Here is a 24,735-nt window from a genome sequence, read left to right on the forward strand (position 1 = left end):
ATTCATCTGGCTCATAGTGTCCTTCCAACTGACTCCTTCCTAGAGCGAGATATAGAAAGCAATTGACTTCCTTATTGGAAGACTCAGAAGACATCCATATCTGATATTGCTAACATCACCTTAGACTGTTGCCCTCTATCAGTGTGTTGTTTCTCACAAAGGAGGGCAGTTTTGCAAATCTAAATTTAATATATAATTATTATACGTTATAATAATCAGTATAGCATACATATCCGTGTGTGTGTGTGTATATTGTATATTTAATTTTATAAACCCTCTGTGGCTATTTAGTAACTGAAGTTACCTTTGATATGTAGGAGAAACCTGATCAATGTACTTTCTGATGAATTGTAACTAGATTAAGATCACTTTTATATTCAGTATAAATTAGTTACAAATCATATTTTTCTGTTAAGATATTGTTTTATTCCTGACAATTTATCACGTGGATGTTCTCGAAATTTCCACACTTATTACATTTTGGATTATGTATTTCAAGCGAATTGGAGAGTTAAACATTTTTCCATAAGTATGGCTGCAGGTAAACAACCAATTTTAGTCCAGAAAATAGCTTCTGCTTCTGTCAACATGTTGTTTATTTTCTCCCTGAGATAAAAAGTTCAGTTTTCTGATATTTGTACCAAGATAAAGTCAGTAAACAAGATTAATATAGTGTGGAAAAGGTTGTCAGCAACCCTGGCAAAGGAAATAAGTTGCCTGTACACAGAACATACTGTAAACTGAATAAAAGTGTCAGGTCCACCATGAGATAATGCGATCATGAACCTCTAACAAAGCATGACATAGGCACAGTCGGCTTTTCTTATACCCACAGTGTAGAAAATGGATTACTATATTCCAGGGATACCCACTGGAATAGCATGAAAACCTCATTTTGAGATTAATGCAGGATGTAACTCTCTAGAGCTGAGCCACATGTTTACCGATGGTGTTCAAGTAACAGTTTGGTTACTAATGTTATAACTTCCTGATTACATATACATTTAAAATGTTTTAGATCATCAGCATTTCAAAGTCCATATTTGACAAATAATGTGTCTTGCTCAAATTATAAGATAAAATGTAACAGAGGGGAATTTGTTTGAAAGCGTTGATTGCAATGTCATTGTTAAGTGAATAAGCAAGACTGCTTTCACTCTATTAAATCTTACTAAATTAATATCAAATATTGGTGTCTGGAACGGCCCATTCTATATGCTGGTTTGCAGGCAAGATTTCTTTGAGGCAGCAAGTTATAATGTTGCTACATCTCCTGCTGTCAGAGTTTTAGGTGTGGTTGTATTTGAATAATTACTGACCAGTAAAACAGGTGTTCTTTTCAAGTTCTATTTGTTTGAGAGATTCTACCCATTTATAATGAAATTTCCCAGTTTACAGATAGGGAATTTCTGTGGAATTTGACAAATATTTTGAACCTGTGGAGCTTTCTGAAGGCATTTGTGACATTATATGAACATCTTCCAGACTTGAACCTTAAGATGTCATGGTTCTCCTTCTGCATAAAAATGTGTAGGAGTAGAGGAAACTTGCTTTGATAAAATATTCAGTGATTTGTTGTCTTTGAAAATGCAATGCATCATCCTCCTGATGAGTGATGAACTGTCAAATGTGGATAAACAGAGGATCCGTAGGTAAAAAACAACCCAAACCCCAATGGTCCCAGACAATATGTGCATATCAGCTGTTTATTTGTGTGGTTTCCAGGTCTGCTTTTAGTACTGGCAGCATAGCTGATTTTTGTTGTCCTGACTTTAGTCATCTAAAGTGATTGTAAGACTTTATCCGCTGGAGACTTTAAAGTATGTAATTGTAAGAGGACTTGTTGCTCCAAACAGCAGTAACTTCCACACTTACTTTCTGCATGTGTGCAACTTCAGCAGGTGGTTCCTAATCCCTAACTCCACCTCCTGTATGTATGCATAGCAGCTATAACAAGCAAATTGTGCTGCAGAAGAGCAGGAGGCTACTCTGCTGTAGTATTGTATAACATCACTAAGCCATATTTTCCATATACACACCCTTTTCAAAGCCTATTTGTGACGTATGAGGGGAGTATATAAGGTAAATACATAACTAGTCTTAAAAATCCTCATATTTATTTTTGATTGCAGTTGAGATTAAAGAAGGAACAACTGAATATGACATTGATGTAGTGATATACCATTTTATATGTACATTTTACTTTTATTTTCATTAGCATTTGCTCTGTGTTAGAGACTAAGACCTGAGTTTTCAAAGTAATCTAAGGGAGTAAAAGCCATTTTAAAATCCCATCCTAACGTCACAACTTTATGTTTTTCTACATTTTTTAAAAAACACAATACATTCTGGGTGGGATTTTCAAAAGCACCTAAATCCTATTGTTAAAGGCATTTAGACCCCTAAAGATGCAGATAGGCATCTTCTGAAATTTTCAAAAGCACCTAAGCAGATTAGGCACCTAATCTCCATTAACATCCCACCAGGCACCTATTTGCATCATTAGACATGTAGACACATTTGAAAATCTGTCCATGAGGCTGCTAAACTTCTCAATTACCTTTTTGAAAATTGGGATTAGGCTCCTAAATCATTTAGATACTTATGAAAATACTACTTGAGTTATCAACTGAAAGTATCACTAATTATTTTTACTGTATTTAGTGTGTCTGTTACTACCTCAGTAGGTAGTATATACTCTTCCAGTGGAAAAATACAATGTACATGTAATACAGTCCAAGAACTCATAGCATTTTTATTTTATTTTTTTCCCTTTTTTTCCCCTTCTTAGATTACCACTGCTGGCCCGGGCAACAAGAAAATGGTTCACTTGTCCCAAGATTCTCATCACAATGAGTGAGTACCAATAGTGGGGGTTGTCACTGTTTATTATTATTATTTGTATTACAGTAGCATCTGAGGCCCAAAGCCATATTGTGCTACACACTGTACAAACACGGTATAAAAGAGGGCTCTGGCCCAGTTATAGGACATATCCTAAGGGTATTACAACACTTTTAGCTTACGGTGGGTTTTTAATTGAAATGTGGAGTTCAGTGCTGCTTTGAATGTGTTTTTATTAAGTTTTTTTAATGCATATCCTTAAATTATATTTAAAATGTTATAAATGTTCACAGATATGCTAAGCTTTAAATATAAAAGATTGTGTAAAGACATTTGAAGTAGTTTTCTTCAAAGAAGAATAACAAGAAGTTCAGAAATGTCAAACTACATTTCATAAGGAAAATACAATACCTAACACTTTTTTTAATTTGATATCCTGTGAGAAAACTTGTTCTCATATAAGTTCCAAGAACCAAAAGCTAAATTGATTATTTGAGTACATTCTGACCGTGATGTTGCACTCCATATGCTTTATGCAAAAGGTCTCTTGTAGGTATCATTACAAAGTGTGTTCATCCTATTTGTTTGCATGTATTATTTCTGTGCCTGAAGTTACGAGAATAAGATATAAACTTGTATTACTAATGTAAACATAGTAAGTGGAAGCCATTAAGGGTGCTTCAGAATCAGTGAACTGTAAATAGCTCTGTTTACTTGCACCTTCCTGTGTACAAGTGGGCCAGCCCCAGAAGAATGGAGCCTGGGGTCTCACAGGACGTGTGACCATGTCACCTGATGATAATGAAATCCATTTTAAACCTGATACTTTTCCATTTAGAAGGAGGGGTGGGGACCCAGAGAGACAAAAGATTCCTGCCTTGTACCAAAGCTAGAAAAGGGAGTGGAGCAGGACAAAGGGGTTGCCAGTCATGAGTAAACCCCTAGTTCCACCTGAGATGTCTGCTGGAGCTAACAAGGACTGTACCAGGGGAAAGGATTGGGTCCAGACTAGGAAGGGAGGATAGTCTATGAAAGAGGCGTATTGGAACATCTCTGAGGGTGAGATTTACCTGTAATCAGTTTTTTAATGTATTAGGCTTAGACTTGTGTGTTTTGTTTTATTTTGCCTTGTGACTTACTTTATTCTGTCTGTCTATTACTTGAAGCCACTTAAATCCTACTTTTTATACTTTTGATTATTAATGAACCCAGAGTAAGTGATTAATACCTGGGGGAGCAAACAGCTGTGCATATCACTCTATCAGTGTTATAGAGGGTGGACAATTTATGAGTTTACCCTGTAAAAGCTTTTTACAGAGTAAAATGGATTTATTTGGGGTTTGGATCCCATTGGGAGCAAGGTGTCTGGGTGCTGGAGGCAAGTAACCTGCTGAGCTGTTTTCAGTTAAGTCTGTGGTTTTGGAGTGGACTGGACTCTGGGTTTGTGTTGCAGCAGGCTAGCTTGTCTGGCTCAACAAGGCAAGGTTCTGGAGTGCCAGGCTGGCAGGGAAAATGAACTCAGAGGTAATCTCACCACATCGGTTGACAGTCCCAAGGGGGTCTGTGTGACCGAACCTGTAACGCTGACATCATTGGGTACCAATAGATATTCCAATATATCATTATCATAGACCAATGGTTGTATTCAGATGATATTGTTAATAGAAATGTTTTTCTGATGTCTTTTGAGTAGTTTGCAATAAGACATTATTTTCTTCTTCTTTTTTTCAGACAGATTTACCAAAAAGCTCACCAAAAAGAACACAACCATAAAAGTCATGTCTTTCAATAGTTATTAGTAAATAGTAAATAAGAACATGAAAAGGAATACCTTATTATAATCCACCTTACATTAATTTTATTTTTAAAAGGCATCATTGGAATTAATTTCCCAGCCAAAATTATAATCTGACTGTTAGTGTGATGTAAGTACCTCACCACCTTCTTTGAGTAGTGGTCCCTATTTGTATTCCACTGTGGGCTTACACATGCTCACCATGTGCCCAGAGCTGGAGAGTCTGAAAGTAGTGTCCATTGGTCCACACATGCACCCTTGCTCATCTTGTGCCTCCAACTGACGGGATAAAGAATAAGGTGGCCTGACTGCCTCTCCAATTCCTTCTCACCACCACATGGTCTGGGTTGAAACCTTAAGTGTCCACAGTTTCGGCTTCTTTCTACAAAATGAGAATTATATAGTTTGTAAATAGTTCAATAATTTTACTGTTTAGCATTAGATTAGTCTCCCAGGGGGACACCTCCCTCCCCTTTACTCCCCATGCCACATTCTAGTAGTGGACTGTGCCCAGGACTCTGGGCTTCAGACTTTGTGCTTCTTGCCCACGATCCTTCTTGGTCATTGACAATCACAGGCATTGCCTTTACTACCTTGGGGAAGCTCACATCACAGCGAGGTGCAGTACCTACCAATTGTTCCCCAGTTGCACCTGAGAAAGATGGGAATTTCATCTCTGAAAATATCTCATGGAGAAGGCCATGAGGCCCCAACTGGATCCAGGCCAGGGAACATCCCTCGTACATGGGCCTGATTCAGCAAGGAATGCGCCTCCTGCTGCGAAGTCTAGCTCTGTTATGGGAGAATCTACCCCCACAGTCTTCTCATGAGTATGAAACTAAGTCTTCCTCAAAGTCCACGTCAAAGAAGTCGGACTCAACTGTAAACAAGCCTACCAGCTTAGGATGTACTAAGTCTCATGACGAGAACGCCCATAAGCATTGGGCTCCATCAGTACTGGACTGTTTTCTGGCAGTACTGTCGTCCGCAGCTCCTTCTAAACCCCGGGATTTGTCAGCACCGATGAAGTCTGCTAACTGCCAACTTCAGATACCACCCTCTTCATAGGTTCTGACCACCTGGACAAGCAGAACCCCTCTCATACTGGAAAATCTGAATCTGTTGCTGTCTCACAGGACATTTTTGCTCTCCCAGATCCGGAATCCCCTACTCCCTCTGTTCCCTCTGTTTCGAGGAGATATCACCTCCAAGGTAAATGACTACTGGAAGGAGCTTATCATCCATCCTATACACAGAATATATCTCCCCTCCAACAGAACCAATGATACAACTACTGGAACCAGAATCAGCCTTTTCCTCATCAGGAGATTGAGCCATCTGATAAACCATTCTTCTTTTACCCTATGTATCCTTCACCACCGAAAGACCCACACAAGTTTTGGACCAACCTCTGCTTCATCTAACTAGGAGCCACTTGTTCCTCATGCAGGGGGAGGCCACATGACCACCTATCGACCCTTCCTACTGGCCATATTGGGCACCTTGGAACCAGTACCCCTCCTGCAGAGTTGATCCACTTTGCCAGGGAGTTACCCTTGCCTCCCCTCCAAGGGGACACTCAGAAGTGCCCCCAACAGTTCCACGGGAACCAGCAAGATTGCCATCATCATCCTAGATGAAGTAGTGAATTCTATGTCCCTTCCTCCTTCACCCCACTCCCCCATCCCCCACGATGACTTTAAGCAGTTCCAGGACCTCTGCTGGAGAGCTTCAAATTCCTCCTGAGGAGATCCAAGACTCCCAGCACAAACTCCTACACATCCTGCATGCCTCCAGACCCAACAGAATAGTTTTCCCTGTTAATGAAGCCATACTGGATCCAGCTAGGACAGTTTGGCACACTACTCCCACCTGTGCTTCTACTCCCAAAGGGGCGGAGAAACGTTATTATGTGCTGGCCAAGGCTTCAGAATTTTTGTTTTCTCACCCTGTCCCCAATTCACGTAGTTCACATCACAAGCAGGCCTCAATTATTGCTCAAAATATGTTTGTGTGTCTCCTGGCCTACATGGCCTCATGCACCTATGTCATCACGTTAGCAAGATTCCATCTTTGTTGCCTTCAAACTTGACTGCAGTCGGTATATGCCCCAAGCCATCATTCCATGAACCTCATGGTGACAGTTCCAGCCCAGATACTGTCTTCCCTGCTGTGGTGGACAAATTCTCATCAAGTATGGGTATCACTTTTCTCCCTTTCTCTCTGAACAGTACCATTATTATGGATGCATCCCTCTTAAGTTGAGGAGCTCCCTTGAACAGCCACACAGCACAAGGAACCTGGATGTCTTGAGAGGCCAGGATGCACATCAATATCCTGGAGCTGAGAGAAGTACAGAAGGCATGCAAGTCCTTTCTTCCATGCTCACCATGTCCTTATAATGTCAGATAACATTACAACAATCTTTGACATCAACAAGCAGGGAAGGAGCAAGATTCCCCTTCCTCTGCACAGAAGCAGTCAGTCTCTGGAATTAGGTTGATTTGATTGCTGATATACCATCTGCAACCTACCTTCCAATGAAGCAAAATGTGCTTACAGATGCCATTAAATAGTTGAACAAGAGTGGGAGCTCCCTCACTCAGTAGTGCACAATATTTTTAATCTATGAGGAATCCCAACTAGGGATCATTGGCTTCTCAAGCAAACAGGAAATCCACCACATATTGCTCCAGAGAAGATCTAGGTCTCCTCTCTCCGGGTGTTGCTCTGCTTCTTGATCGGACCAGTTCAATTGTGCCTTCCCTCCGCTACTTCTCCTGCAATATGAGTTCTGTGCAACACGAGCATTGTGCAAAATCTGGCAGGACAAAGCAAGATTCATCCTGATTGCCCCTTCTGGCCAGACAGTTCTGGTTTCCTAACCGTCTATGCATGTCATCACGACCACAATCATCCTCCTAATGTTCCCCAAGCTCCTGACCCAGTGGAATGGCAAGATCAGGCACCCCGATCCACAGCCCCTCCACTTCTCGGGGCTTGGTATTTGGGTGGGCATCATCCTTGAAACGTTCATGCTCCAAAGTTGTATGAGACATTCTCTCTAATAGTAAAAAGGACTCTACTAGAAAATGTTACTTAGCTAAGTGGAAGTGCTTCTCTTCTTGGGCACAACAAGGTGGTGTTCTCCCAGAGATTACAGATATTCCTCTCATCTTGGACTATATCCTGTTTCTGAAAACACCAGATTTGTCTATCAGCTCCTTGCAAGTCCACTTGATGGCGATAAGTGCATACTATCTACATTCTCAGGGCTACTCAGTCTTCACACATCCACTGATCAATAGATTCTGCAAAGGCCTAATAAGAACCTTCCCACCTAGTCAGAATCCTGTTCCCCTGTGGGCCCTGAACCTTATTCTCTCAGTACTCACAAAACCCCTCCTTCACCTCATTTCAGATTTTAGCTACTTGCTCCATGTCTCTTAGTTCAGTGAAGGTCACTTTTTCTTGTAGCTATTACCTCAGTGAGAAGGGTTGGTGAACTTGAAGTGCCATCATATCTTCTATGCGCTATATTCCATAAGGATTAGGTTTCTTTATGTCTACACCCCAAATTCACCCCAAATTAGTTTTGGAATTTCATCTTAACCCAATCCATTCACTTTCCTGTGTTCTTCCACAGAGGAGTGAATACTCCACTCTCTTGATGTTCAGGGAGCCTTAGATTTCTACTTACAGAAAACAAATCCCCAAGACTATTTGTTGATATAACAGAAAGAGTCAGAGGGCACGTCATCTCCATCCAGAGAATCTCCAAATGGATCTCTAGCTGCATTCTCCTCTGCTGTCAGCTTTCAGATCTCGCCCTGCTACCCCCACAATGGGGTAAGAGCTCATTCCACTAGAGTGCAAGCAACAATTATGGCATCTTGTCAGGAGGTACCCCTCCTGGACATATGTAAAGCAGTTATGTGGGGCTTCATTCACATATTGCAAGACATTATGCCCTAGTGCAGGACTCTTCTGCTGATGCCTTTTTGGGACAGTGGTACTCCGCTCAGCCCTACTGCCTATATCCTCACAGCCTTCTCCTTATGTATTGCTTGCCAGTCACTAATAGTGGAATACAATATAGACCATCTCTTGAAGAAGAGGTGGTTATTTACCTGTAGCTGGAGGTACATTGAAATGTGTGGTCCCAATATATATTCCACTACCTGCCCTCCTTCCCTTCTGCTTCGGATCTCATCAAGTAGTTGATCCATCCCACCCTTTTATCCCCTCGTTCAGAGGCATGAGGTGAGCCAGAGTTCAGGCATGGACCAACAGACACTATTTTCAAATTCTCTGGCTCTGGGCACCCAGTGCGCATGCGTAACCCCACAGTGATAGGGACCACATATCTCAGAGAACTTCCAGTTACAGATAAGTAACCTCCTCTGTGGGTAAACATGACAGTTCCTGATAGATATGCTAGCAGGAAAGGGTTTTTTTACCTCTAAATGTGAGGCCTCACTTGATTTTTACTATTTATTAATAGAAATAACTTGTATTCATGGACTCCTGCACAGTTTGGGCTGAGAAGGCTCTGACCTTTCTTCTATTATGTTAACTCACGCATGTGTGCATTCTCTCTCTCTCTCTCTCTCTCTCTCTCTCTCTTTTCACACACCCTCCCTCCCCACCTATTCTATGTATGAGTGGGCAAACTCAGTCTCTCACTTTTCAGTTCCTGCTTTTTTTTTTTCTCTCCACTATAAAAGTAGAAAAAAGTAGCTGGGGTATTATTGATTTATATTACAATGGCCACTTGATCACCATATTTGAGGTCAGGATGGAATTTCCCCCACACACACACCCCAGTCAGATTGGTAGACACCCTGGAGGTTTTTTCACCTTCCTCTGCAGCATGAGGTGTGGGTCTCTTGCAGGTTTAAACTAGTGTAGATGGTGGATTCTCTGTAACTTTAAGTCTTTAAAACATGATTTGAGGACTTAAATAACTCAGCCAGAGGTTACAGGTCTATTACAGGGTGGGTAAAGTTCTGTGGCCTGCAATGGGCAGGAGGTCAGACTAGATGATCACAGTGGTCCTTTCTGACCTTAAAATCTATGTCATGATCAGGGCCAATTGTCCTAGATGCTATGGTACAGGCTTTCAGGGTTTTCTACAGAATACTCAGTCTTCCCAAGCAATCGCACAGTATGCAGCATATTCAGTACTTTCAGAGTGTCAAACCAACAGGGCATTTGAAGACAGTACAAAAATTTCCAGGGACGCTACTTTTCGGTTAATGGATTTGCAGGAACTGTGTTCAGAGAGGTTCTGAGGTTGCTCTACCGGGGTTTGGAAAGAGTTCACTTTAAAACTGTAAAAGCAGCAAAGAATCCTGTGGCACCTTATAGACTAACAGACGTTTTGGAGCATGAGCTTTCGTGGGTGAATACCCACTTCCTCAGATGCATGTAATGGAAATATCCAGGGGCAGGTATATATATGTGTGCTAGCAAGCAAGCTAGAGATAACGAGGTCAGTTCAATCAGGGAGGATGAGGCCCTGTTCTAGCAGTTGAGGTGTGAAAACCAAGAGAGGAGAAACTGGTTCTGTAATTGGCAAGCCATTCACAGTCTTTGTTCAGTCCTGAGCTGATGGTGTCAAATTTGCAGATGAACTGAAGCTCAGCAGTTTCTCTTTGAAGTCTGGTCCTGAAGTTTTTTTGCTGCAGGATGGCCACCTTAAGGTCTGCTATAGTGTGGCCAGGGAGGTTGAAGTGCTCTCCACAGGTTTTTGTATATTGCCATTCCTAATGTCTGATTTGTGTCCATTTATCCTTTTCCGTAGAGACTGTCCAGTTTGGCCGATGTACATAGCAGAGGGGCATTGCTGGCATATGATGGCGTATATTACATTGGTGGATGTACAGGTGAATGAACCAGTGATGGTGTGGCTGATCTGGTTAGGTCCTGTGATGGTGTCGCTGGTGTAGATATGTGGGCAGAGTTGGCATCGAGGTTTGTTGCATGGATTGGTTCCTGAGCTAGAGTTATTATGGTGTGGTGTGCAGTTACTGGTGAGAATATGTTTCAGGTTGGCAGGTTGTCTGTGGGCAAGGATTGGCCTGCCACCCAAGGCCTGTGAAAGTGTGGGATCATTGTCCAGGATGGTTTGTAGATCCTTGATGATGCGTTGGAGGGGTTTTAGCTGGGGGCTGTATGTGATGGCCAGTGGAGTCCTGTTGGTTTCTCTCTTGGGTTTGTCTTGCAGTAGGAGGCTTCTGGGTACACATCTGGCTCTGTTGATCTCTTTCCTTATTTCCTCGTGCGGGTATTGTAGTTTTGAGAATGCTTGGTGGAGATTTTGTAGGTGTTTGTCTCTGTCTGAGGGGTTAGAGCAGATGCGGTTGTACCTCAGTGCTTGGCTGTAGATAATGGATCATGTGATGTGCCCGGGATGGAAGCTGGAGGCATGAAGGTAGGCATAGCGGTCGGTGGGTTTTCGATATAGGGTGGTGTTAATGTGACCATCACTTATTTGCACCATGGTGTCAAGAAAGTGGACCTCCCATGTAGATTGGTCCAGGCTGAGGTTGATGGTGGGGTGGAAGCTGTTGAAATCATGGTGGAATTTTTCCAGAGTCTCCTTCCCATGGGTCCAGATGATGAAGATGTCATCAATGTAGCGTAGATAGAGAAGGGGTGTGAGTGGACAAGAGCTGAGGAAGCGTTGTTCCAGGTCGACCATGAAGATATTGGCATATTGTAGGGCCATGCGGGTGCCCATAGCAGTGCCACTGATCTGGAGATATATATTGTCATCAAATTTGAAATAGTTGTGTGTAAGTATAAAGGCACAGAGCTCAGCAGCCAGTTGTGCTGTGGCATCATCAGGGATAGTGTTCCTGACAGCTTGTATTCCATCTGTGTGTGGGATGTTTGTGTAGAGAGCCTCTACATCCATGGTGGCTAGGATGGTGTTTTGTGGGAGGTCACCAATGCATTGTAGTTTCCTCAGGAAATCAGTGGTGTCGCGGAGATAGCTGGGAGTGCTGGTGGCATAGGGTCTGAGTAGAGAGTCCATATATCCAGACAGTCCTTCAGTGAGAAACAGACAGACAACCTGCCAACCTGAAACATATTCTCACCAGTAACTGCACACCACACCATAATAACTCTAGCTCAGGAACCAATCCATGCAACAAACCTCGATGCCAACTCTGCCCACATATCTACACCAGCGACACCATCACAGGACCTAACCAGATCAGCCACACCATCACTGGTTCATTCACCTGTACATCCACCAATGTAATATACGCCATCATATGCCAGCAATGCCCCTCTGCTATGTACATCGGCCAAACTGGACAGTCTCTACGAAAAAGGATAAATGGACACAAATCAGACATTAGGAATGGCAATATACAAAAACCTGTAGGAGAGCACTTCAACCTCCCTGGCCACACTATAGCAGACCTTAAGGTGGCCATCCTGCAGCAAAAAAACTTCAGGACCAGACTTCAAAGAGAAACTGCTGAGCTTCAGTTCATCTGCAAATTTGACACCATCAGCTCAGGATTGAACAAAGACTGTGAATGGCTTGCCAATTACAGATCCAGTTTCTCCTCTCTTGGTTTTCACACCTCAACTGCTAGAACAGGGCCTCATCCTCCCTGATTGAACTGACCTCGTTATCTCTAGCTTGCTTGCTAGCACGCATATATATACCTGCCCCTGGATATTTCCATTACATGCATCTGAGGAAGTGGGTATTCACCCACGAAAGCTCATGCTCCAAAACGTCTGTTAGTCTATAAGGTGCCACAGGATTCTTTGCTGCTTTTACAGATCCAGACTAACACGGCTACCCTCTGATACTTGACACTTTAAAACTGTTATACTGTTAAACTATATGAAAATTAACCATTTTAGAAATCAGAGTGGACAAGACACTAAATTATTCACTGTTTAGAGGCCCATAAACAGGATTAGAAATAACTAGTATTGTTTTTCAGTTAGTGATCCATTTAATTCTGTGAAGACACAGTTTACATTTTAGCATATGTTTGATTCAACACCCCATATCTGATAACATGACTGAATACCTTCTACAGATTCCTACACTGCTGCTTCCACTCATAGACTGACTTGAGTCTTCAAGAATCTTCTTGTGTCCTGCGTAACTTCTGGTGGGAGAATGCATGGCCTGTCATTACTTAGTAACTGCAGCAATGTGAGAAATCTGAGCATGATGATGGAGACGTTAAAAAATAAGAGCTTTTAAGTAAACATGGCCTTAGGAACTTTTCCATTGAGTACTTCAAGGGATCATTCTGAAAACACACTCTTTTTGGTTATACAATGTTACCATTTGCAACTAGAACAGTACAACCACATTTACAAACAGTGTGGTGGTGTTTCTATGTATTATTTTAATGCATTGAACTATGTTGCTGTCAAGGCCGATTCCCCACTCTGGCACTTGGAGTGCAGAAGGTGGGGCCCGCAAGGATTTTAAAAATTAATACTGGCCACTCTGGGCTTGTATTCAACTCCCAAGGTTACAGCTTTACTCTAACCTTGGCTTGGTAAACACTGCCACGACCCAAATGCAAACCCCTTTTCAGATCCCAGGAAGGCGCACTTTGGAATTCCTTCCTGTGGGGTACCCTCAAGCCCCTTCACCCCCATTCCCCCCTCCAGGAAAGAGCTGAGAAAGAAAACAAAGGAAATTAGCTGTTGCCACTAGCTAATTTAACAACATGTGCACAGACCTCTTGAGACAAAAATCCAATCCTGTTCTTAAAAAAGGTAAATTTTATTAAAAACAAAAAGAAAGTAAGTACATCTGGAACTTAGGTTTTTGCTAGATTTTAAAAGAGCAATTCCAAAAATTAAACAGCCAAAATAGCTTTCTTGGGGATTCATCTTAAAGGTTACAAACAAACAAAAGCATCTGGGGTCAGCACAGAGGAGTCCACAGAAAATTAAAAAAAATAAACTTAATTGCATCTTTCTAGACATTTCCTAATCTACTTACATATTTGGGTAGTTCTAAGTATAATATGATGATTTCCATACCTGGCAAAAAGCTTTTTACAGCATAGTCATAGCCATGACTTTGCTCTGTTCCCCTCTCTAGAGGACAACACAGAAAACAAAGGGAAAGCTTTTTTCACAATTTTAAAAAGGTCTAGCCTTCCCATTGGCTCTTTTGGTCAGGTGCCCACTCCCTTTTCTTTACCTGGGAGACTTTTTAACCCTTTACAGGTAAAGCAAGCATCCACCAAAAGGGACTTTATAGCTAGCTGGCTGGCTGGGTGTCCATAAAAGGGAGCTCTCCCCCCGCCCCCTTCATTTATCACAGTTGTCTTTCCCCCAAGATCACGGGGCAATATATTGAGGCAGGGAAAGGGAGGAGTGTAGTTCCAGGTGCTCTTCTTTTTTTTTTCTTCCTAGAGCTGAGATTTGCCCCCAACAGCAGCTGTTTAATCCCAGTATAATGCCACTGTAGTCACTTTTGGAGGCCTGCAGCCTGTTTCAGGTCTTGGTGAACGTAAAAGCCAGTTTAAAACCCCCAGTGGATACAGTGTGGGACAGCACTGTGCTTGCTCACCCTATATTTCATTCATGACCTGCTGTCCTCCTACTATTCCAGTGTTTTGTCTCTGTAAAGTAAAAAATTGTCAGTAATGCCAAGTTACCTGACAGTTTTGAGACATGAGACCACCAAATTTATGTCAATGTACAACTTAAAATAGAATTCAAATCCAAGCCTAAACTGCTAATATGTTAACATATACCAGTTAGCCCTCAGTGCCTATAGATCTATTAAACTCTCTAATAATTAAAAGTTTACACTTCACTAATAAGGATAGCATTAAATTGTTATTAATAGCATATATTTCAATATGCTGATTAAGACATGTAAAATGTTAGCATTTATGAATTAAATTAATTTAATAGAACATAATTAAATGTAAAGCTAATGGCTACTCAGTTTGCCTAAGAAGCGGAAATTTGCAGAGCGAGTGCATTCTTACATTCCTATCAAAACTGTAACAGACTTTGAGAGTTCCATAAAATATCCCATTAAAATAAAGCATAGCCGAAGGCTATATTTTCCTGGTGGACAATAAAATACCCAAAAGCACGCACAAACTGGTCAGATGACAGCACGTGCTTTAGGTAGTTATATTGCTAAACTCTTCTTTTCTTTTTCTCCCACAGCCACTGGTTTAACCCTGGGGCTAGGAAGGAACATAGCCAGGTAAGAACCACTTTGATCAAGAACAGTTTACTTCATATATTTGAAGGAATTTAACTGTCTCTACTCCAAAACTATTAGGTCAGTATTTTAATACATAAGAAGTAAAGCAGCCTTAATTCTGTGTTTCCTTGCAAGCTACTGAAAAAACTTTGCAGCTAAGTATTTCAAAAGGTCTTTTGGTTAATAAGCTGGCGTGCCAAATGATGCTAGATAAGCATCACAGTTCAATTTTATTACCAGTTTAAGATTTCAGAATATTTTATCCTGATAACCAGTTTGTTGTTAACAATGGTGCCTGTGTTTCTCTGAAAGTGTAGTTTAATGCTTCTGTAAAATGGGGAACACTGACATTTTCCACAGTATTTAAGACATTCAAAACTGTGTAAGAACAGACTTGTAGGATGAAATCCACACCCCACTCTTCTCTGTTACTCTAGGTAAAAGGGTCAGAAGGGTATAAAGGGGCTGTTAAATCCCACCAGGTGAGGATTCTCCTGGTGCATAACCTGCAGAAGGCAGACATAAGCTCATGAGCTTCAATGTAGGGGGCATGCTGGGGATGTGTGGAGGCAGGGCTGCAATGACTGCGGGGATTCCAAACAGTGTTATGACCAGCTGAGTAGCCCAGAGTGTCTGCTGTAATTTAGACAGGAGTTGAGGGCTGTCTAAATTGTATCAGGGGAGTTGCCCCAGCTCAGGATGGCACAGAGATAGCTTAAAGTAATCATAGCCCTCCTGTTCCCCTGGAAACTACACAGAATCTCACAAGTTGTTTGTTGGTTACCTCATACTTAAGATCAGTGAATTTAACAAGAAAACACTTGCTTTTGAATAGTGGAGTGTTGCTTAACTAATGACCTTCCTTTCAGACTTTGAAAAATGCTTAGTTATATGCATGACAAAACAATAAGTTATTGACAGAACAAGAACTTTGTGTCAAATAAGCCTTTCCCTTCTGTATCTTGAACAAATTAGTTCTTTTCAAACACTCAGGAAAAGTAACTGAATACATCAGTAGTACATCAAGCCTCTAGAGTAATTCATTGGGTCATATTTGAAGCTTTAGCAAATTGATGTAGCTCAATTGATTTCAGTGGATCTATGTCCAACAAAGAAAATAACAGAACGCTACTAGCCATCACCTACAGCCCCCAACTAAAACCTCTCCAGCACATCATCAAAGATCTACAACCTATCCTTAAAGATGATCCCTCACTCTCACAGATCCTGGGAGATAGGCCAGTCCTCGCTTTTAGACAGCCTCCCAACCTGAAACAAATACTCACTAGCAGCCGCACACCATACAACATAAACACTAACCTTGCAACAAAGCCTGATGCCAGCTCTGTCCACATATCGATTCAATTGACACCATCATATGACCTAATCACATCAGCCACGCCATCAGGGGTTCATTCATCTGCACATCTACCAACGTGATATATGCCGTCATGTGCTAGCAATGCCCCTCTGCCATGTACATTGACCAAACCAGACAGTCTCTTTGCAAAAGAATAAATGGACACAGATCTGACATCAGGAATCATAACATTCAAAAACCAGTGGGAGAACACTTCAGCCTCTCTAACCACTCTGTGACAGACTTGAAGGTGGCAGTTTTGCAAAAAAAAAACAAAACTTCAAAAATAGACTCCAAAGAGAGACTGCTGAACTCGAATTAATATGCAAATCAGACACAATTAACTCAGGCCTTAACGGAGACTGGGAATGGCTGGGTCATTACACTAATTGAATCTATTTCCCTATGTTAAGTTCTCCTCACACCTTCTATGGGTCATCTTAATTATCACTTCAAAAGTTTTTTTTTTTCCCCTGCTGACGATAGCTCATCTCAATTGATTAGACCCTTCCTGTTGGTGTGCATACTTCCATCTTTTCATGTTCTCTGTATGTATAAATATCTCCTGTCTGTGTGTTCCGTTCTGTGCATCTGAAGAAGTGAGCTGTAGCTCACGAAAGCTAATGCTGAAATAAATTTGTTAGTCTCTAAGGTGCCACAAGTACTCTTGTTCTTTTTGCGGATACAGACTAACACGGCTGCTACTCTGAAACCAGTGGATCTATGCTGATTTACACCAACTGAAGTTCTAGCAAATAGATTTTAAGCATCATAGAAAGCAATAAGTAATGCAGTAAGATACAAGAAAATGCATCATGTTTTTAGGACCATTCTGAACTCCACTAGCATTGATAGCTCAGAGTTAAATCAGCATATCTGCTTTTCTTTCACTTCTTTCAAACTCAAAAACAGACTCAGTCTCTCAACTAATTTTACTTCCTTGAGCCTGACGGTGGAAAAGAAAATGAATCACAGTTTTAGCTGTAAATTGTGAAAGTATTTTAATACATATTATGATATGCTGGCTGACATTTAACAGCTACACAGTCAACTTTATATGATATTTATCTCACATCATTTTGAAATGTTTATTTCGTGTGGAAGAAAAACACTAGCATTTTCAAAGCTGGCTTTATGTTGTCAGATTTATGGATTGTAACAACTAACACACAGTGAGTTGCAGTTTAAACTTAAAGAATTCATTTGTTATCCTTAATGTCTCAAATTACTTGATAATTAACTTAACTTGTACCTTTAGTACTACTTTTGAAGGTTCTGAAATGCAGACTAGCCATGCAGGTTTCCATACTAAGTGGTGTCCCAGCATCCATTATGCTGGTGATATCTCATCCAGCATGAAACCTGCAATGTGAATAATGCCTGTAATGGTAAATAAATATTTTAATTAAAAAAACTGATTTTATAATTTTTAAAACAATTTCACCTTATAGGTTGTAAAATAATTATGAAAGCTTTTGTACTTTTGGCGATGGCATTGGGGGACCAGTAAATTTAAGAAGTTTTCAGACTGTAGTTGAATCATGTAGTGAATGTAACGTCATCACATGAAACAGAAACTAGTGATCTGTGATAGGTCTACACTTCAGAACGGGTAAAAGAAGGGAGAAAAATGAGTTTAACACTACTAAAAATTGACCCTTAAAGAAATTTTCCTATGGAAGGCCAGGTTGTATAACTATAGATTTTACCTGTTTTGTTATAATAATATTGTTCTGTTTAATTATTTAATTTTTGAAGTAAACGTATTAAATTAGAGCTTATGTAATTACGTAGTTTACCCACTACATATCTAGAAGTATGTACTGGGTAAACTATTCAACAACAAAAAGATTCCCCCTCTTAAACTGGTTATTTGAAGTACTTACCCATCTCTGCAGTGGTACTGTGAAGTCCCCAAGTGTGTCCCCCTAATTTTTTTCTGACTGCCTTCAGTGATGTGCTGCCTTGAGTCTCTATAGCCATTTGTGTAGCTAAATCTTCAGTTCAGTTTGGCTCAGCACTTTGTTGAAGGCTTGGTTCCCTAAAATATCATTTTAATTTATTTTGCTATTAGTTTGCACTTCTTCTGTGTAATTATTTTGCAACTATTTCTAAATGTGTCATTGCCACATTGCCCTCACATTAAGGAGAATCATATCAATTGGAGATTTTGAATAATGAAGTACTTTGATTTTGGAAAAGTCTTCACATTGTATTTATTTGGGAGAAATTTCAAAAATAGGTTGGTCTAGAACCTACATTATTTTAGTCACCAGTGCTAGCTAATAGCTAAAAGTGATAGGAATTGGCTATTTAGCTTTTGTTATTACTCTGAAAATTTCAACTTTTTGGGTCGCAGCAGAGTTTATAAGCATTGCTTAACTGTTTAGATACCAGGGCTAATTGGAGAAGTGTTTTAAAGGGAGCTTCTCTATGCTTTTCATAATAAAGAGAGTTTTGAAGGTGAAAGTTATTGATGAATGATTCTTAAAAATCATAGACTTTTCGCAGTTCAGAGTCAGGGTAATATTTGTGGAACTCTGAAATTCTTTGCTTTCAAATGTTTTTTCTATAGCTACAAAGTTCTAGTAATGTTGGGTTTAAAATTAATGGATATGTAATTATAACCTTAACTCTACATGTGTCTTCACAAAATTGTATTAAAATGCTGTAATGACTGACCATGAATTTATCAAGAATGCACTAAGTCCCCAACTTTTAACATTTCTAATGGTCTTGCCATAGGTGACACTGTTAAAATCCAATATATAATACCTAATTTACTGTTAATAAATAAAAACACAAAAGATGACAAAGCTAGGATAACATTTAAAAAAAATAAAAATGGCTTTGTTTCCAACACGATTGTGAATGTTTTTTGTGTAGCTTCAGCTCCTGCGGGATAACCGATCTGAGAGAGGACACAAGAAAAATATTTCAGTAAAAACAGCTAGCAGGTAAGATAAAGGTGAAAATATACTTTAAAATCACTAACTTCATTATCACTTCCTATCTCCCAAAATTTTATGTAGTGATTGACTCCATCCTTGATGGGCTTTTTTTTCTATCTGTAACTTCATTTTTATAGCCTATTCTTTGTAATTTTAATCTTTTGTTAACGTTTGTATATTGGATTGGATTGATAATTGTATCAAAGCAACTTATTTACTCTGACTATAATCATTTTATTAATCAGCTAGATAAAATGGTTGACCAAGTAGGTTTCCTGACTTTGCAGTATAACTCTTAAGGGTCAAGCAACTACTGTGTTACCTTTATATAGCTAGCTATCTATCTATCATACATACATTAATGATACAGGTAATGGAAAATAGCTTAATGTTTGTGCAATTTTGTAGCCTGGTTAGAAATGTCATTTTCCTGTTTTAAAAAAAAACCCAAAACACCTGATTAGCAAACTTTATGAAAACAAACCTTGTCCCTGACAAAAAAAAAAAAAAAAAAGTCAAGCATTGCAGTAATAAACAGTGACAAAAAATCATAATCAAGTCTCCCAGGTACATGACTGTTCATAGATCTTTAATATGTTTGAAATTTATAGTACATAATTCCCCCACTCCTCAATATTCACTGTAACAGAATTGCTTTATAGAACAGAAAATTACAGAAATGTTTTCTTTGCTGTATACAAGACCTATTATTTACACAGAACTTTTATTTTAATTTGTAGTGGTATTATTTGGGATGACAAATAAGTTAGTTTGAAAAGGCAATAACATAATAATAATTAGTTGAAGACTTTTAAGGGAGAATAGGCGCGTGGTTTTCAAATTTTTGCCTCACAGTATGTCCAGGATCTTTAGTTATTTGGATACAGCCATATTTTTTCATGTTAGTAAATAGTGGATGTTATTAAATGCCGGAATCTGAGACCAAATATTCACTTTGATCATATCAGTATTGAATATGAAAATACTTAATTTTAGCTGTGTGCGAGCTCAAATGACATCTTCCAAATGGTTGGTTCCACCAGTAAAACAGAATTTGTTATACACTCTACCCTGATATAACGCTGTCCTTGGGAGCCAAAAAATCTTACCGCGTTATAGGTGAAACCACGTTATATTGAATTTGCTTTGATCCGCCGGAGCATGCAGGTCCTCCCCACTTCCCCTCCGAGCGCTGCTTTACCACGTTATATCCGAATTTGTGTGTATCGGGTCGCATTATATCGAGGTAAAGATGTACATCATTTCACACAATTTATAAGGCTCTTTCATCTGTTAAACGTCTTCCAAGGTAAACAAATATTCTTTTAAAGATGTTTTGAAAGCAATTTCATGGTAAGCATAGTTTGGAAATCATATTTATGCTTAGAACAACAGTATATAAAGAACATTGTCTTCCGTTGAGCTGAATTCTCTCCATAAGTACATATTTAGGGCCTGATTCTCCTTTTCCTGCCACCATCCAAAATCTTAACAATTTAATATTTTACCTTTATAAACGTTGTTATAAACAAATGGAAAACTATATATGTGAAAAGCAAGCATGTATACCACATTATAAACACGCAGTAACTTATCCTTATCGGTGAAATCTATTGGGTTAAGTTACCAGTATAAATAGATTAGATAGGATTTCCAGTGTGGCAGTACAGTCAGCTTCTACAGCTTGACATAGTTTTAAGTTGCCATTCCCTCCAGAAGGGAGATCACCACCTTGCTGCTGCATTTAAAATTCCCGACTTCACCCATCTGTGTGGAGAGACAAAATTTCTTTCCTTTCAAGCTTATGAAAAAAAAATGGTTCAGATGAAGCTGATGTATTATGCACAAAGTTAATGAGAGGGCAAGTTCTGAATTGTATCTTTTTAGTAAATGTGAAGTCTCATTCCTGTGTATGGAATCTTGAAATGGATCTTTCAGATCTTTCCAGATGTGTCCAGATCCTTTTAAAAGCTGTAAATTAGCAAAGCTCTATTGAAACCAATGGAACTGGACAAATTTACACCAGCAAAGGTTTTGGCCCACTCTTTAGCATAATCATAAAACAGCTCTAAGTAAAGCTGTTGTATTTGAGGTTACTATATCCATATGCAGCTAAATCATTTGTTGAATACAAGTGTTCGTTCTCACTTGAAAGTCTCAAGCACTCTAAGATTGTTTCTAAATTGCCTTTTGCACATTTTCAGTGATTACATTTGACATGTAAGGATATTATAATTCAGATGATTAATCTCCTTTTAAAGGAAGCTCACAACAAATTATAACTATGACCAATAGAAATGTCTTGTCTTGCAGTTTATTGCTAAATACAATAATAGAAAATCAACAGATGATAAACATTTGAGGGTTTAAAAAATTATTACCCAGCACTCTTTAGACTTTTAAGCTGCTAGTTATGTTAACTAAATGTATTGTACTCTCCCTACAATTCTATTCACCCATGTCAAGTATCCCACAATGCTTTGTAAAGCTCAAATCAGCTTTGGCATTAGAAAATAGGAAGCCTGTCAAAGCCAAGATACATGATTGATGTTTCTTAGCATAGGTTGAGATGTACTTCTGGGCCTAACTGTTTTGCAATGTAGTATACAAAACAGGTATTAGAAAAGTACAGAACAAAACAAGAAGTTAAGGAAATGTTAAACTGGTGGGTTGGATTTTGGTGACTCCTAAAAAGTTTTGTAACTTGTAAAATCATCCTATAAATACTACTAGCTATAAATACAACTATTAGGTAATGTTTTCACTTCTTAGCTCATAGAGCCGAGCTATACTACTATAAATGCAACTTCTGTGTAAGATAAGAATTGTTTCCTAGAAGGAAGATATGCCTGTCTCGTTTTCATATTTTACTGCAGGTAAGTTTGGTTATTTGGTCTCTTAAACATTTTTAAGAATTAACCACAAGTGTAACAAAACACCCACACCTCTTAATCAATAAAGCTATATCTGTTCTTATTGCAAGACTGGAGTTGCAAAATGTATTTCTTTGTGTAGTTTCCACACTGGCTTATTTCTAGTCATGTAAATATTTTTGGGGGGGAGTTGGTGTTCTGAAAGACATTTTTTCTTAATACTTTTTTATGTTTGCCTTGACTTTTCTTACACCTTCTGGATGAGTGACCACAGTTCTTGTGTCAGCATGTGGCAAAAAGTAAAGATTAGAGACCTACATTGCACTAGATCAATGAATTGTGGAATAATTTACCCCAGAACTGTATCAGGCAGGTAAGAAGGGATAAGCACTCAATCGGTCTGTTACGGTCTTTTTTTTTTCTGTGCAGTAGTGTTGATACACTCTGGAGGGGCTTAAGTATATTGAGTTGCTCATAAAAGAGATAACAAACATTAAAACTTAAAAATGAAGATGAATTTCAACCCTATGTACATTAAATAGAGCCTCAAAGCAAGACTTGGACTGTTCAGTTTAAGAAAGAGACAGCTAAGGGGAATATGGTAGAGAGCTATAAAATCATGAATGGTATGGAGAAAGTAAATAGGGAAGTGTTATTTACCTCTTCACATAACACAAGAACTAGGGGTCACTCGATGAAATGTATAGGCAGCATGTTTAAAACAAACAAAAGAAAGTACTACTTCACACAACACACAGTCAACCTGTGAAACTTGTTGCCATATAATGTGAATGCCTGGTATATAACTCAATTTAAAAAAGAATTAGATAAGTTTTTGGAAGATAGGTCCATGTATAGCTATTAGCCAAGATGATCATGGACACAATCACATGCTTCAGGTACCCCTAAATACCTGACTGCCAGAAGCTGGGATTTGACAACAGGGGATGGATCACTCGATAATTGCCCTGTTGTGTCCATTCCTTCTGAAGCACTGTCAGAAGACAGGATTCTGGGCTAAATTAACCATTTGTGTGACTCAGTGTGGCCATTCTTATTGACAGATTACTAAATTTAAGATCTCCTTTTTTTGTTTTTGTTTTTTTTTTTGTTTATTTGTTTTGCATAGCCCTAGAAGAGTTCGTCTATGCTGTAATCTATCAATTTAGGAAAACAAAATTACAAACAGCAAAAGTACTTAAACTTCTAGAATAATTTTCATTTTTTATAACGGTCTTCATTATTTTTTAAAGTGTCTGTACATTAAGTGCAATAATTATTCAATCCAGCTTTTTTCTTCTGGCTCACGGTATTATAAATGGGATTTATGGTATGTACATGTATTGAGAGGCTGAAGGAAAAAACAAGACAAGATTTGCTGCCACTTTTCCAGATATGATAAAATAACTTGATCATTCATCACTGGCTCCAAGAGATTGTGTGAACTCTGTATTTTTAAGAACAAAACACATTTCCTGGCCCTCAGTTCTTTTCCATCACTAATGTAGAAGTGCTGACATCCATACCTCCTGGAGGAAGGGAGAAAAAAAAAAAAGACAAGCACTCAGGAGCCTGAGTCTATCTGTTGTTCCTCTTTTCTGGGAAGTCTGCTGTTCCTGTAGGCCACAGGAAACAGCACAGCCTGAGGCTACGTCCAGACTACCTGCCATCGGCGGGTTAAAATCGATTGCTCGGGGATCAATATATCGTGTCTAATCTAGACGCGATATATCGATCCCCGAGCGCGCTTATATAGATTCCGAAACTCCATCAACCCCAACGGAGTTCCGGAATCGACAGGGAGAGCTGCGAACATCGATCCCGCGCGGTGTGGACGGTGAGTAATCCGATCTTAGATATTCGACTTCAGCTACGTTATTCATGTAGCTGAAGTTGCGTATCTAAGATTGATTTCGCCCCCGTAGTGTGGACCAGCCCTGAAACAGGTCTCTCTACATCCCTAAAAGAAGGAAGCCTGTTAGGGATGGAAGTTGGGGAAATGGTACAAGAGACATAGTGGATAGTATGAAAGAAAAATGTCACATAGTGATACATGATAAATGTTAATAAGAATATTGAGCATACATTTTCCAGGTTTTCTGTAATCCACCAACCCTGTCCAAACTTCTAAATATTTTGGATAGGTTGGAAAAAATAATACATCATCTACATTATATTTTTGTGATTTTATTTTATTTTAGAATTCTGTGTAAATTAATAATGAAATGGAGTGTTCTAAAATCAGAAAATTACACAAAATGTGATCAGAGATTTGAAAAGCATATTTTTACTTGAGATGTAGAAATATTGAATTCAGCCTTTTTTCCATCAGGTCATAAAGAAAATCCCCATTTACATTAGAACAGAACTCATTCAGTTTCTGATGATACAGATCACTGTATTTTGTTACACAGATGTGACAAATAGAATTACAGCTGCTCTTTATTTGATCTTCTAAAGAGACAAAGATGTGCGAGGATGCTGTCTGCTCCCTTTTTCCCACCATGTCATCTGTTGTTTGGGAAGGAGTCCTAATTTGCAGCAGATACAAAACTATTTGTCGTGTTGCAGGTTTGCCAAAAATAAATGAAACCATTAATTACTACATTTTTTGAGCAGCTGTTAATAGATTGGGATAAGAAAACTGTACATTAGACTACTGGTTAATTACAAGAACTATA

General features: G+C 39.3%; 1 protein-coding gene across 1 annotated transcript in view; it reads left to right on the plus strand.

Annotated features, from left to right (window-relative positions):
- Positions 1-24,735, plus strand: part of GPATCH2 (G-patch domain containing 2) — a 191,188-nt gene that overhangs the window by 128,921 nt on the left and 37,532 nt on the right. Inside the window, exons 6-8 of the mRNA XM_030557492.1 lie at positions 2,792-2,856; positions 14,831-14,870; positions 19,117-19,187. Of these exons, the coding sequence (XP_030413352.1) occupies positions 2,792-2,856; positions 14,831-14,870; positions 19,117-19,187 (176 nt within the window). The remainder of the gene's footprint in view (positions 1-2,791; positions 2,857-14,830; positions 14,871-19,116; positions 19,188-24,735) is intronic.

This window comes from Gopherus evgoodei, chromosome 3 (assembly GCF_007399415.2).
Source record: "Gopherus evgoodei ecotype Sinaloan lineage chromosome 3, rGopEvg1_v1.p, whole genome shotgun sequence".
Lineage (NCBI taxonomy): Eukaryota > Metazoa > Chordata > Testudines > Testudinidae > Gopherus > Gopherus evgoodei.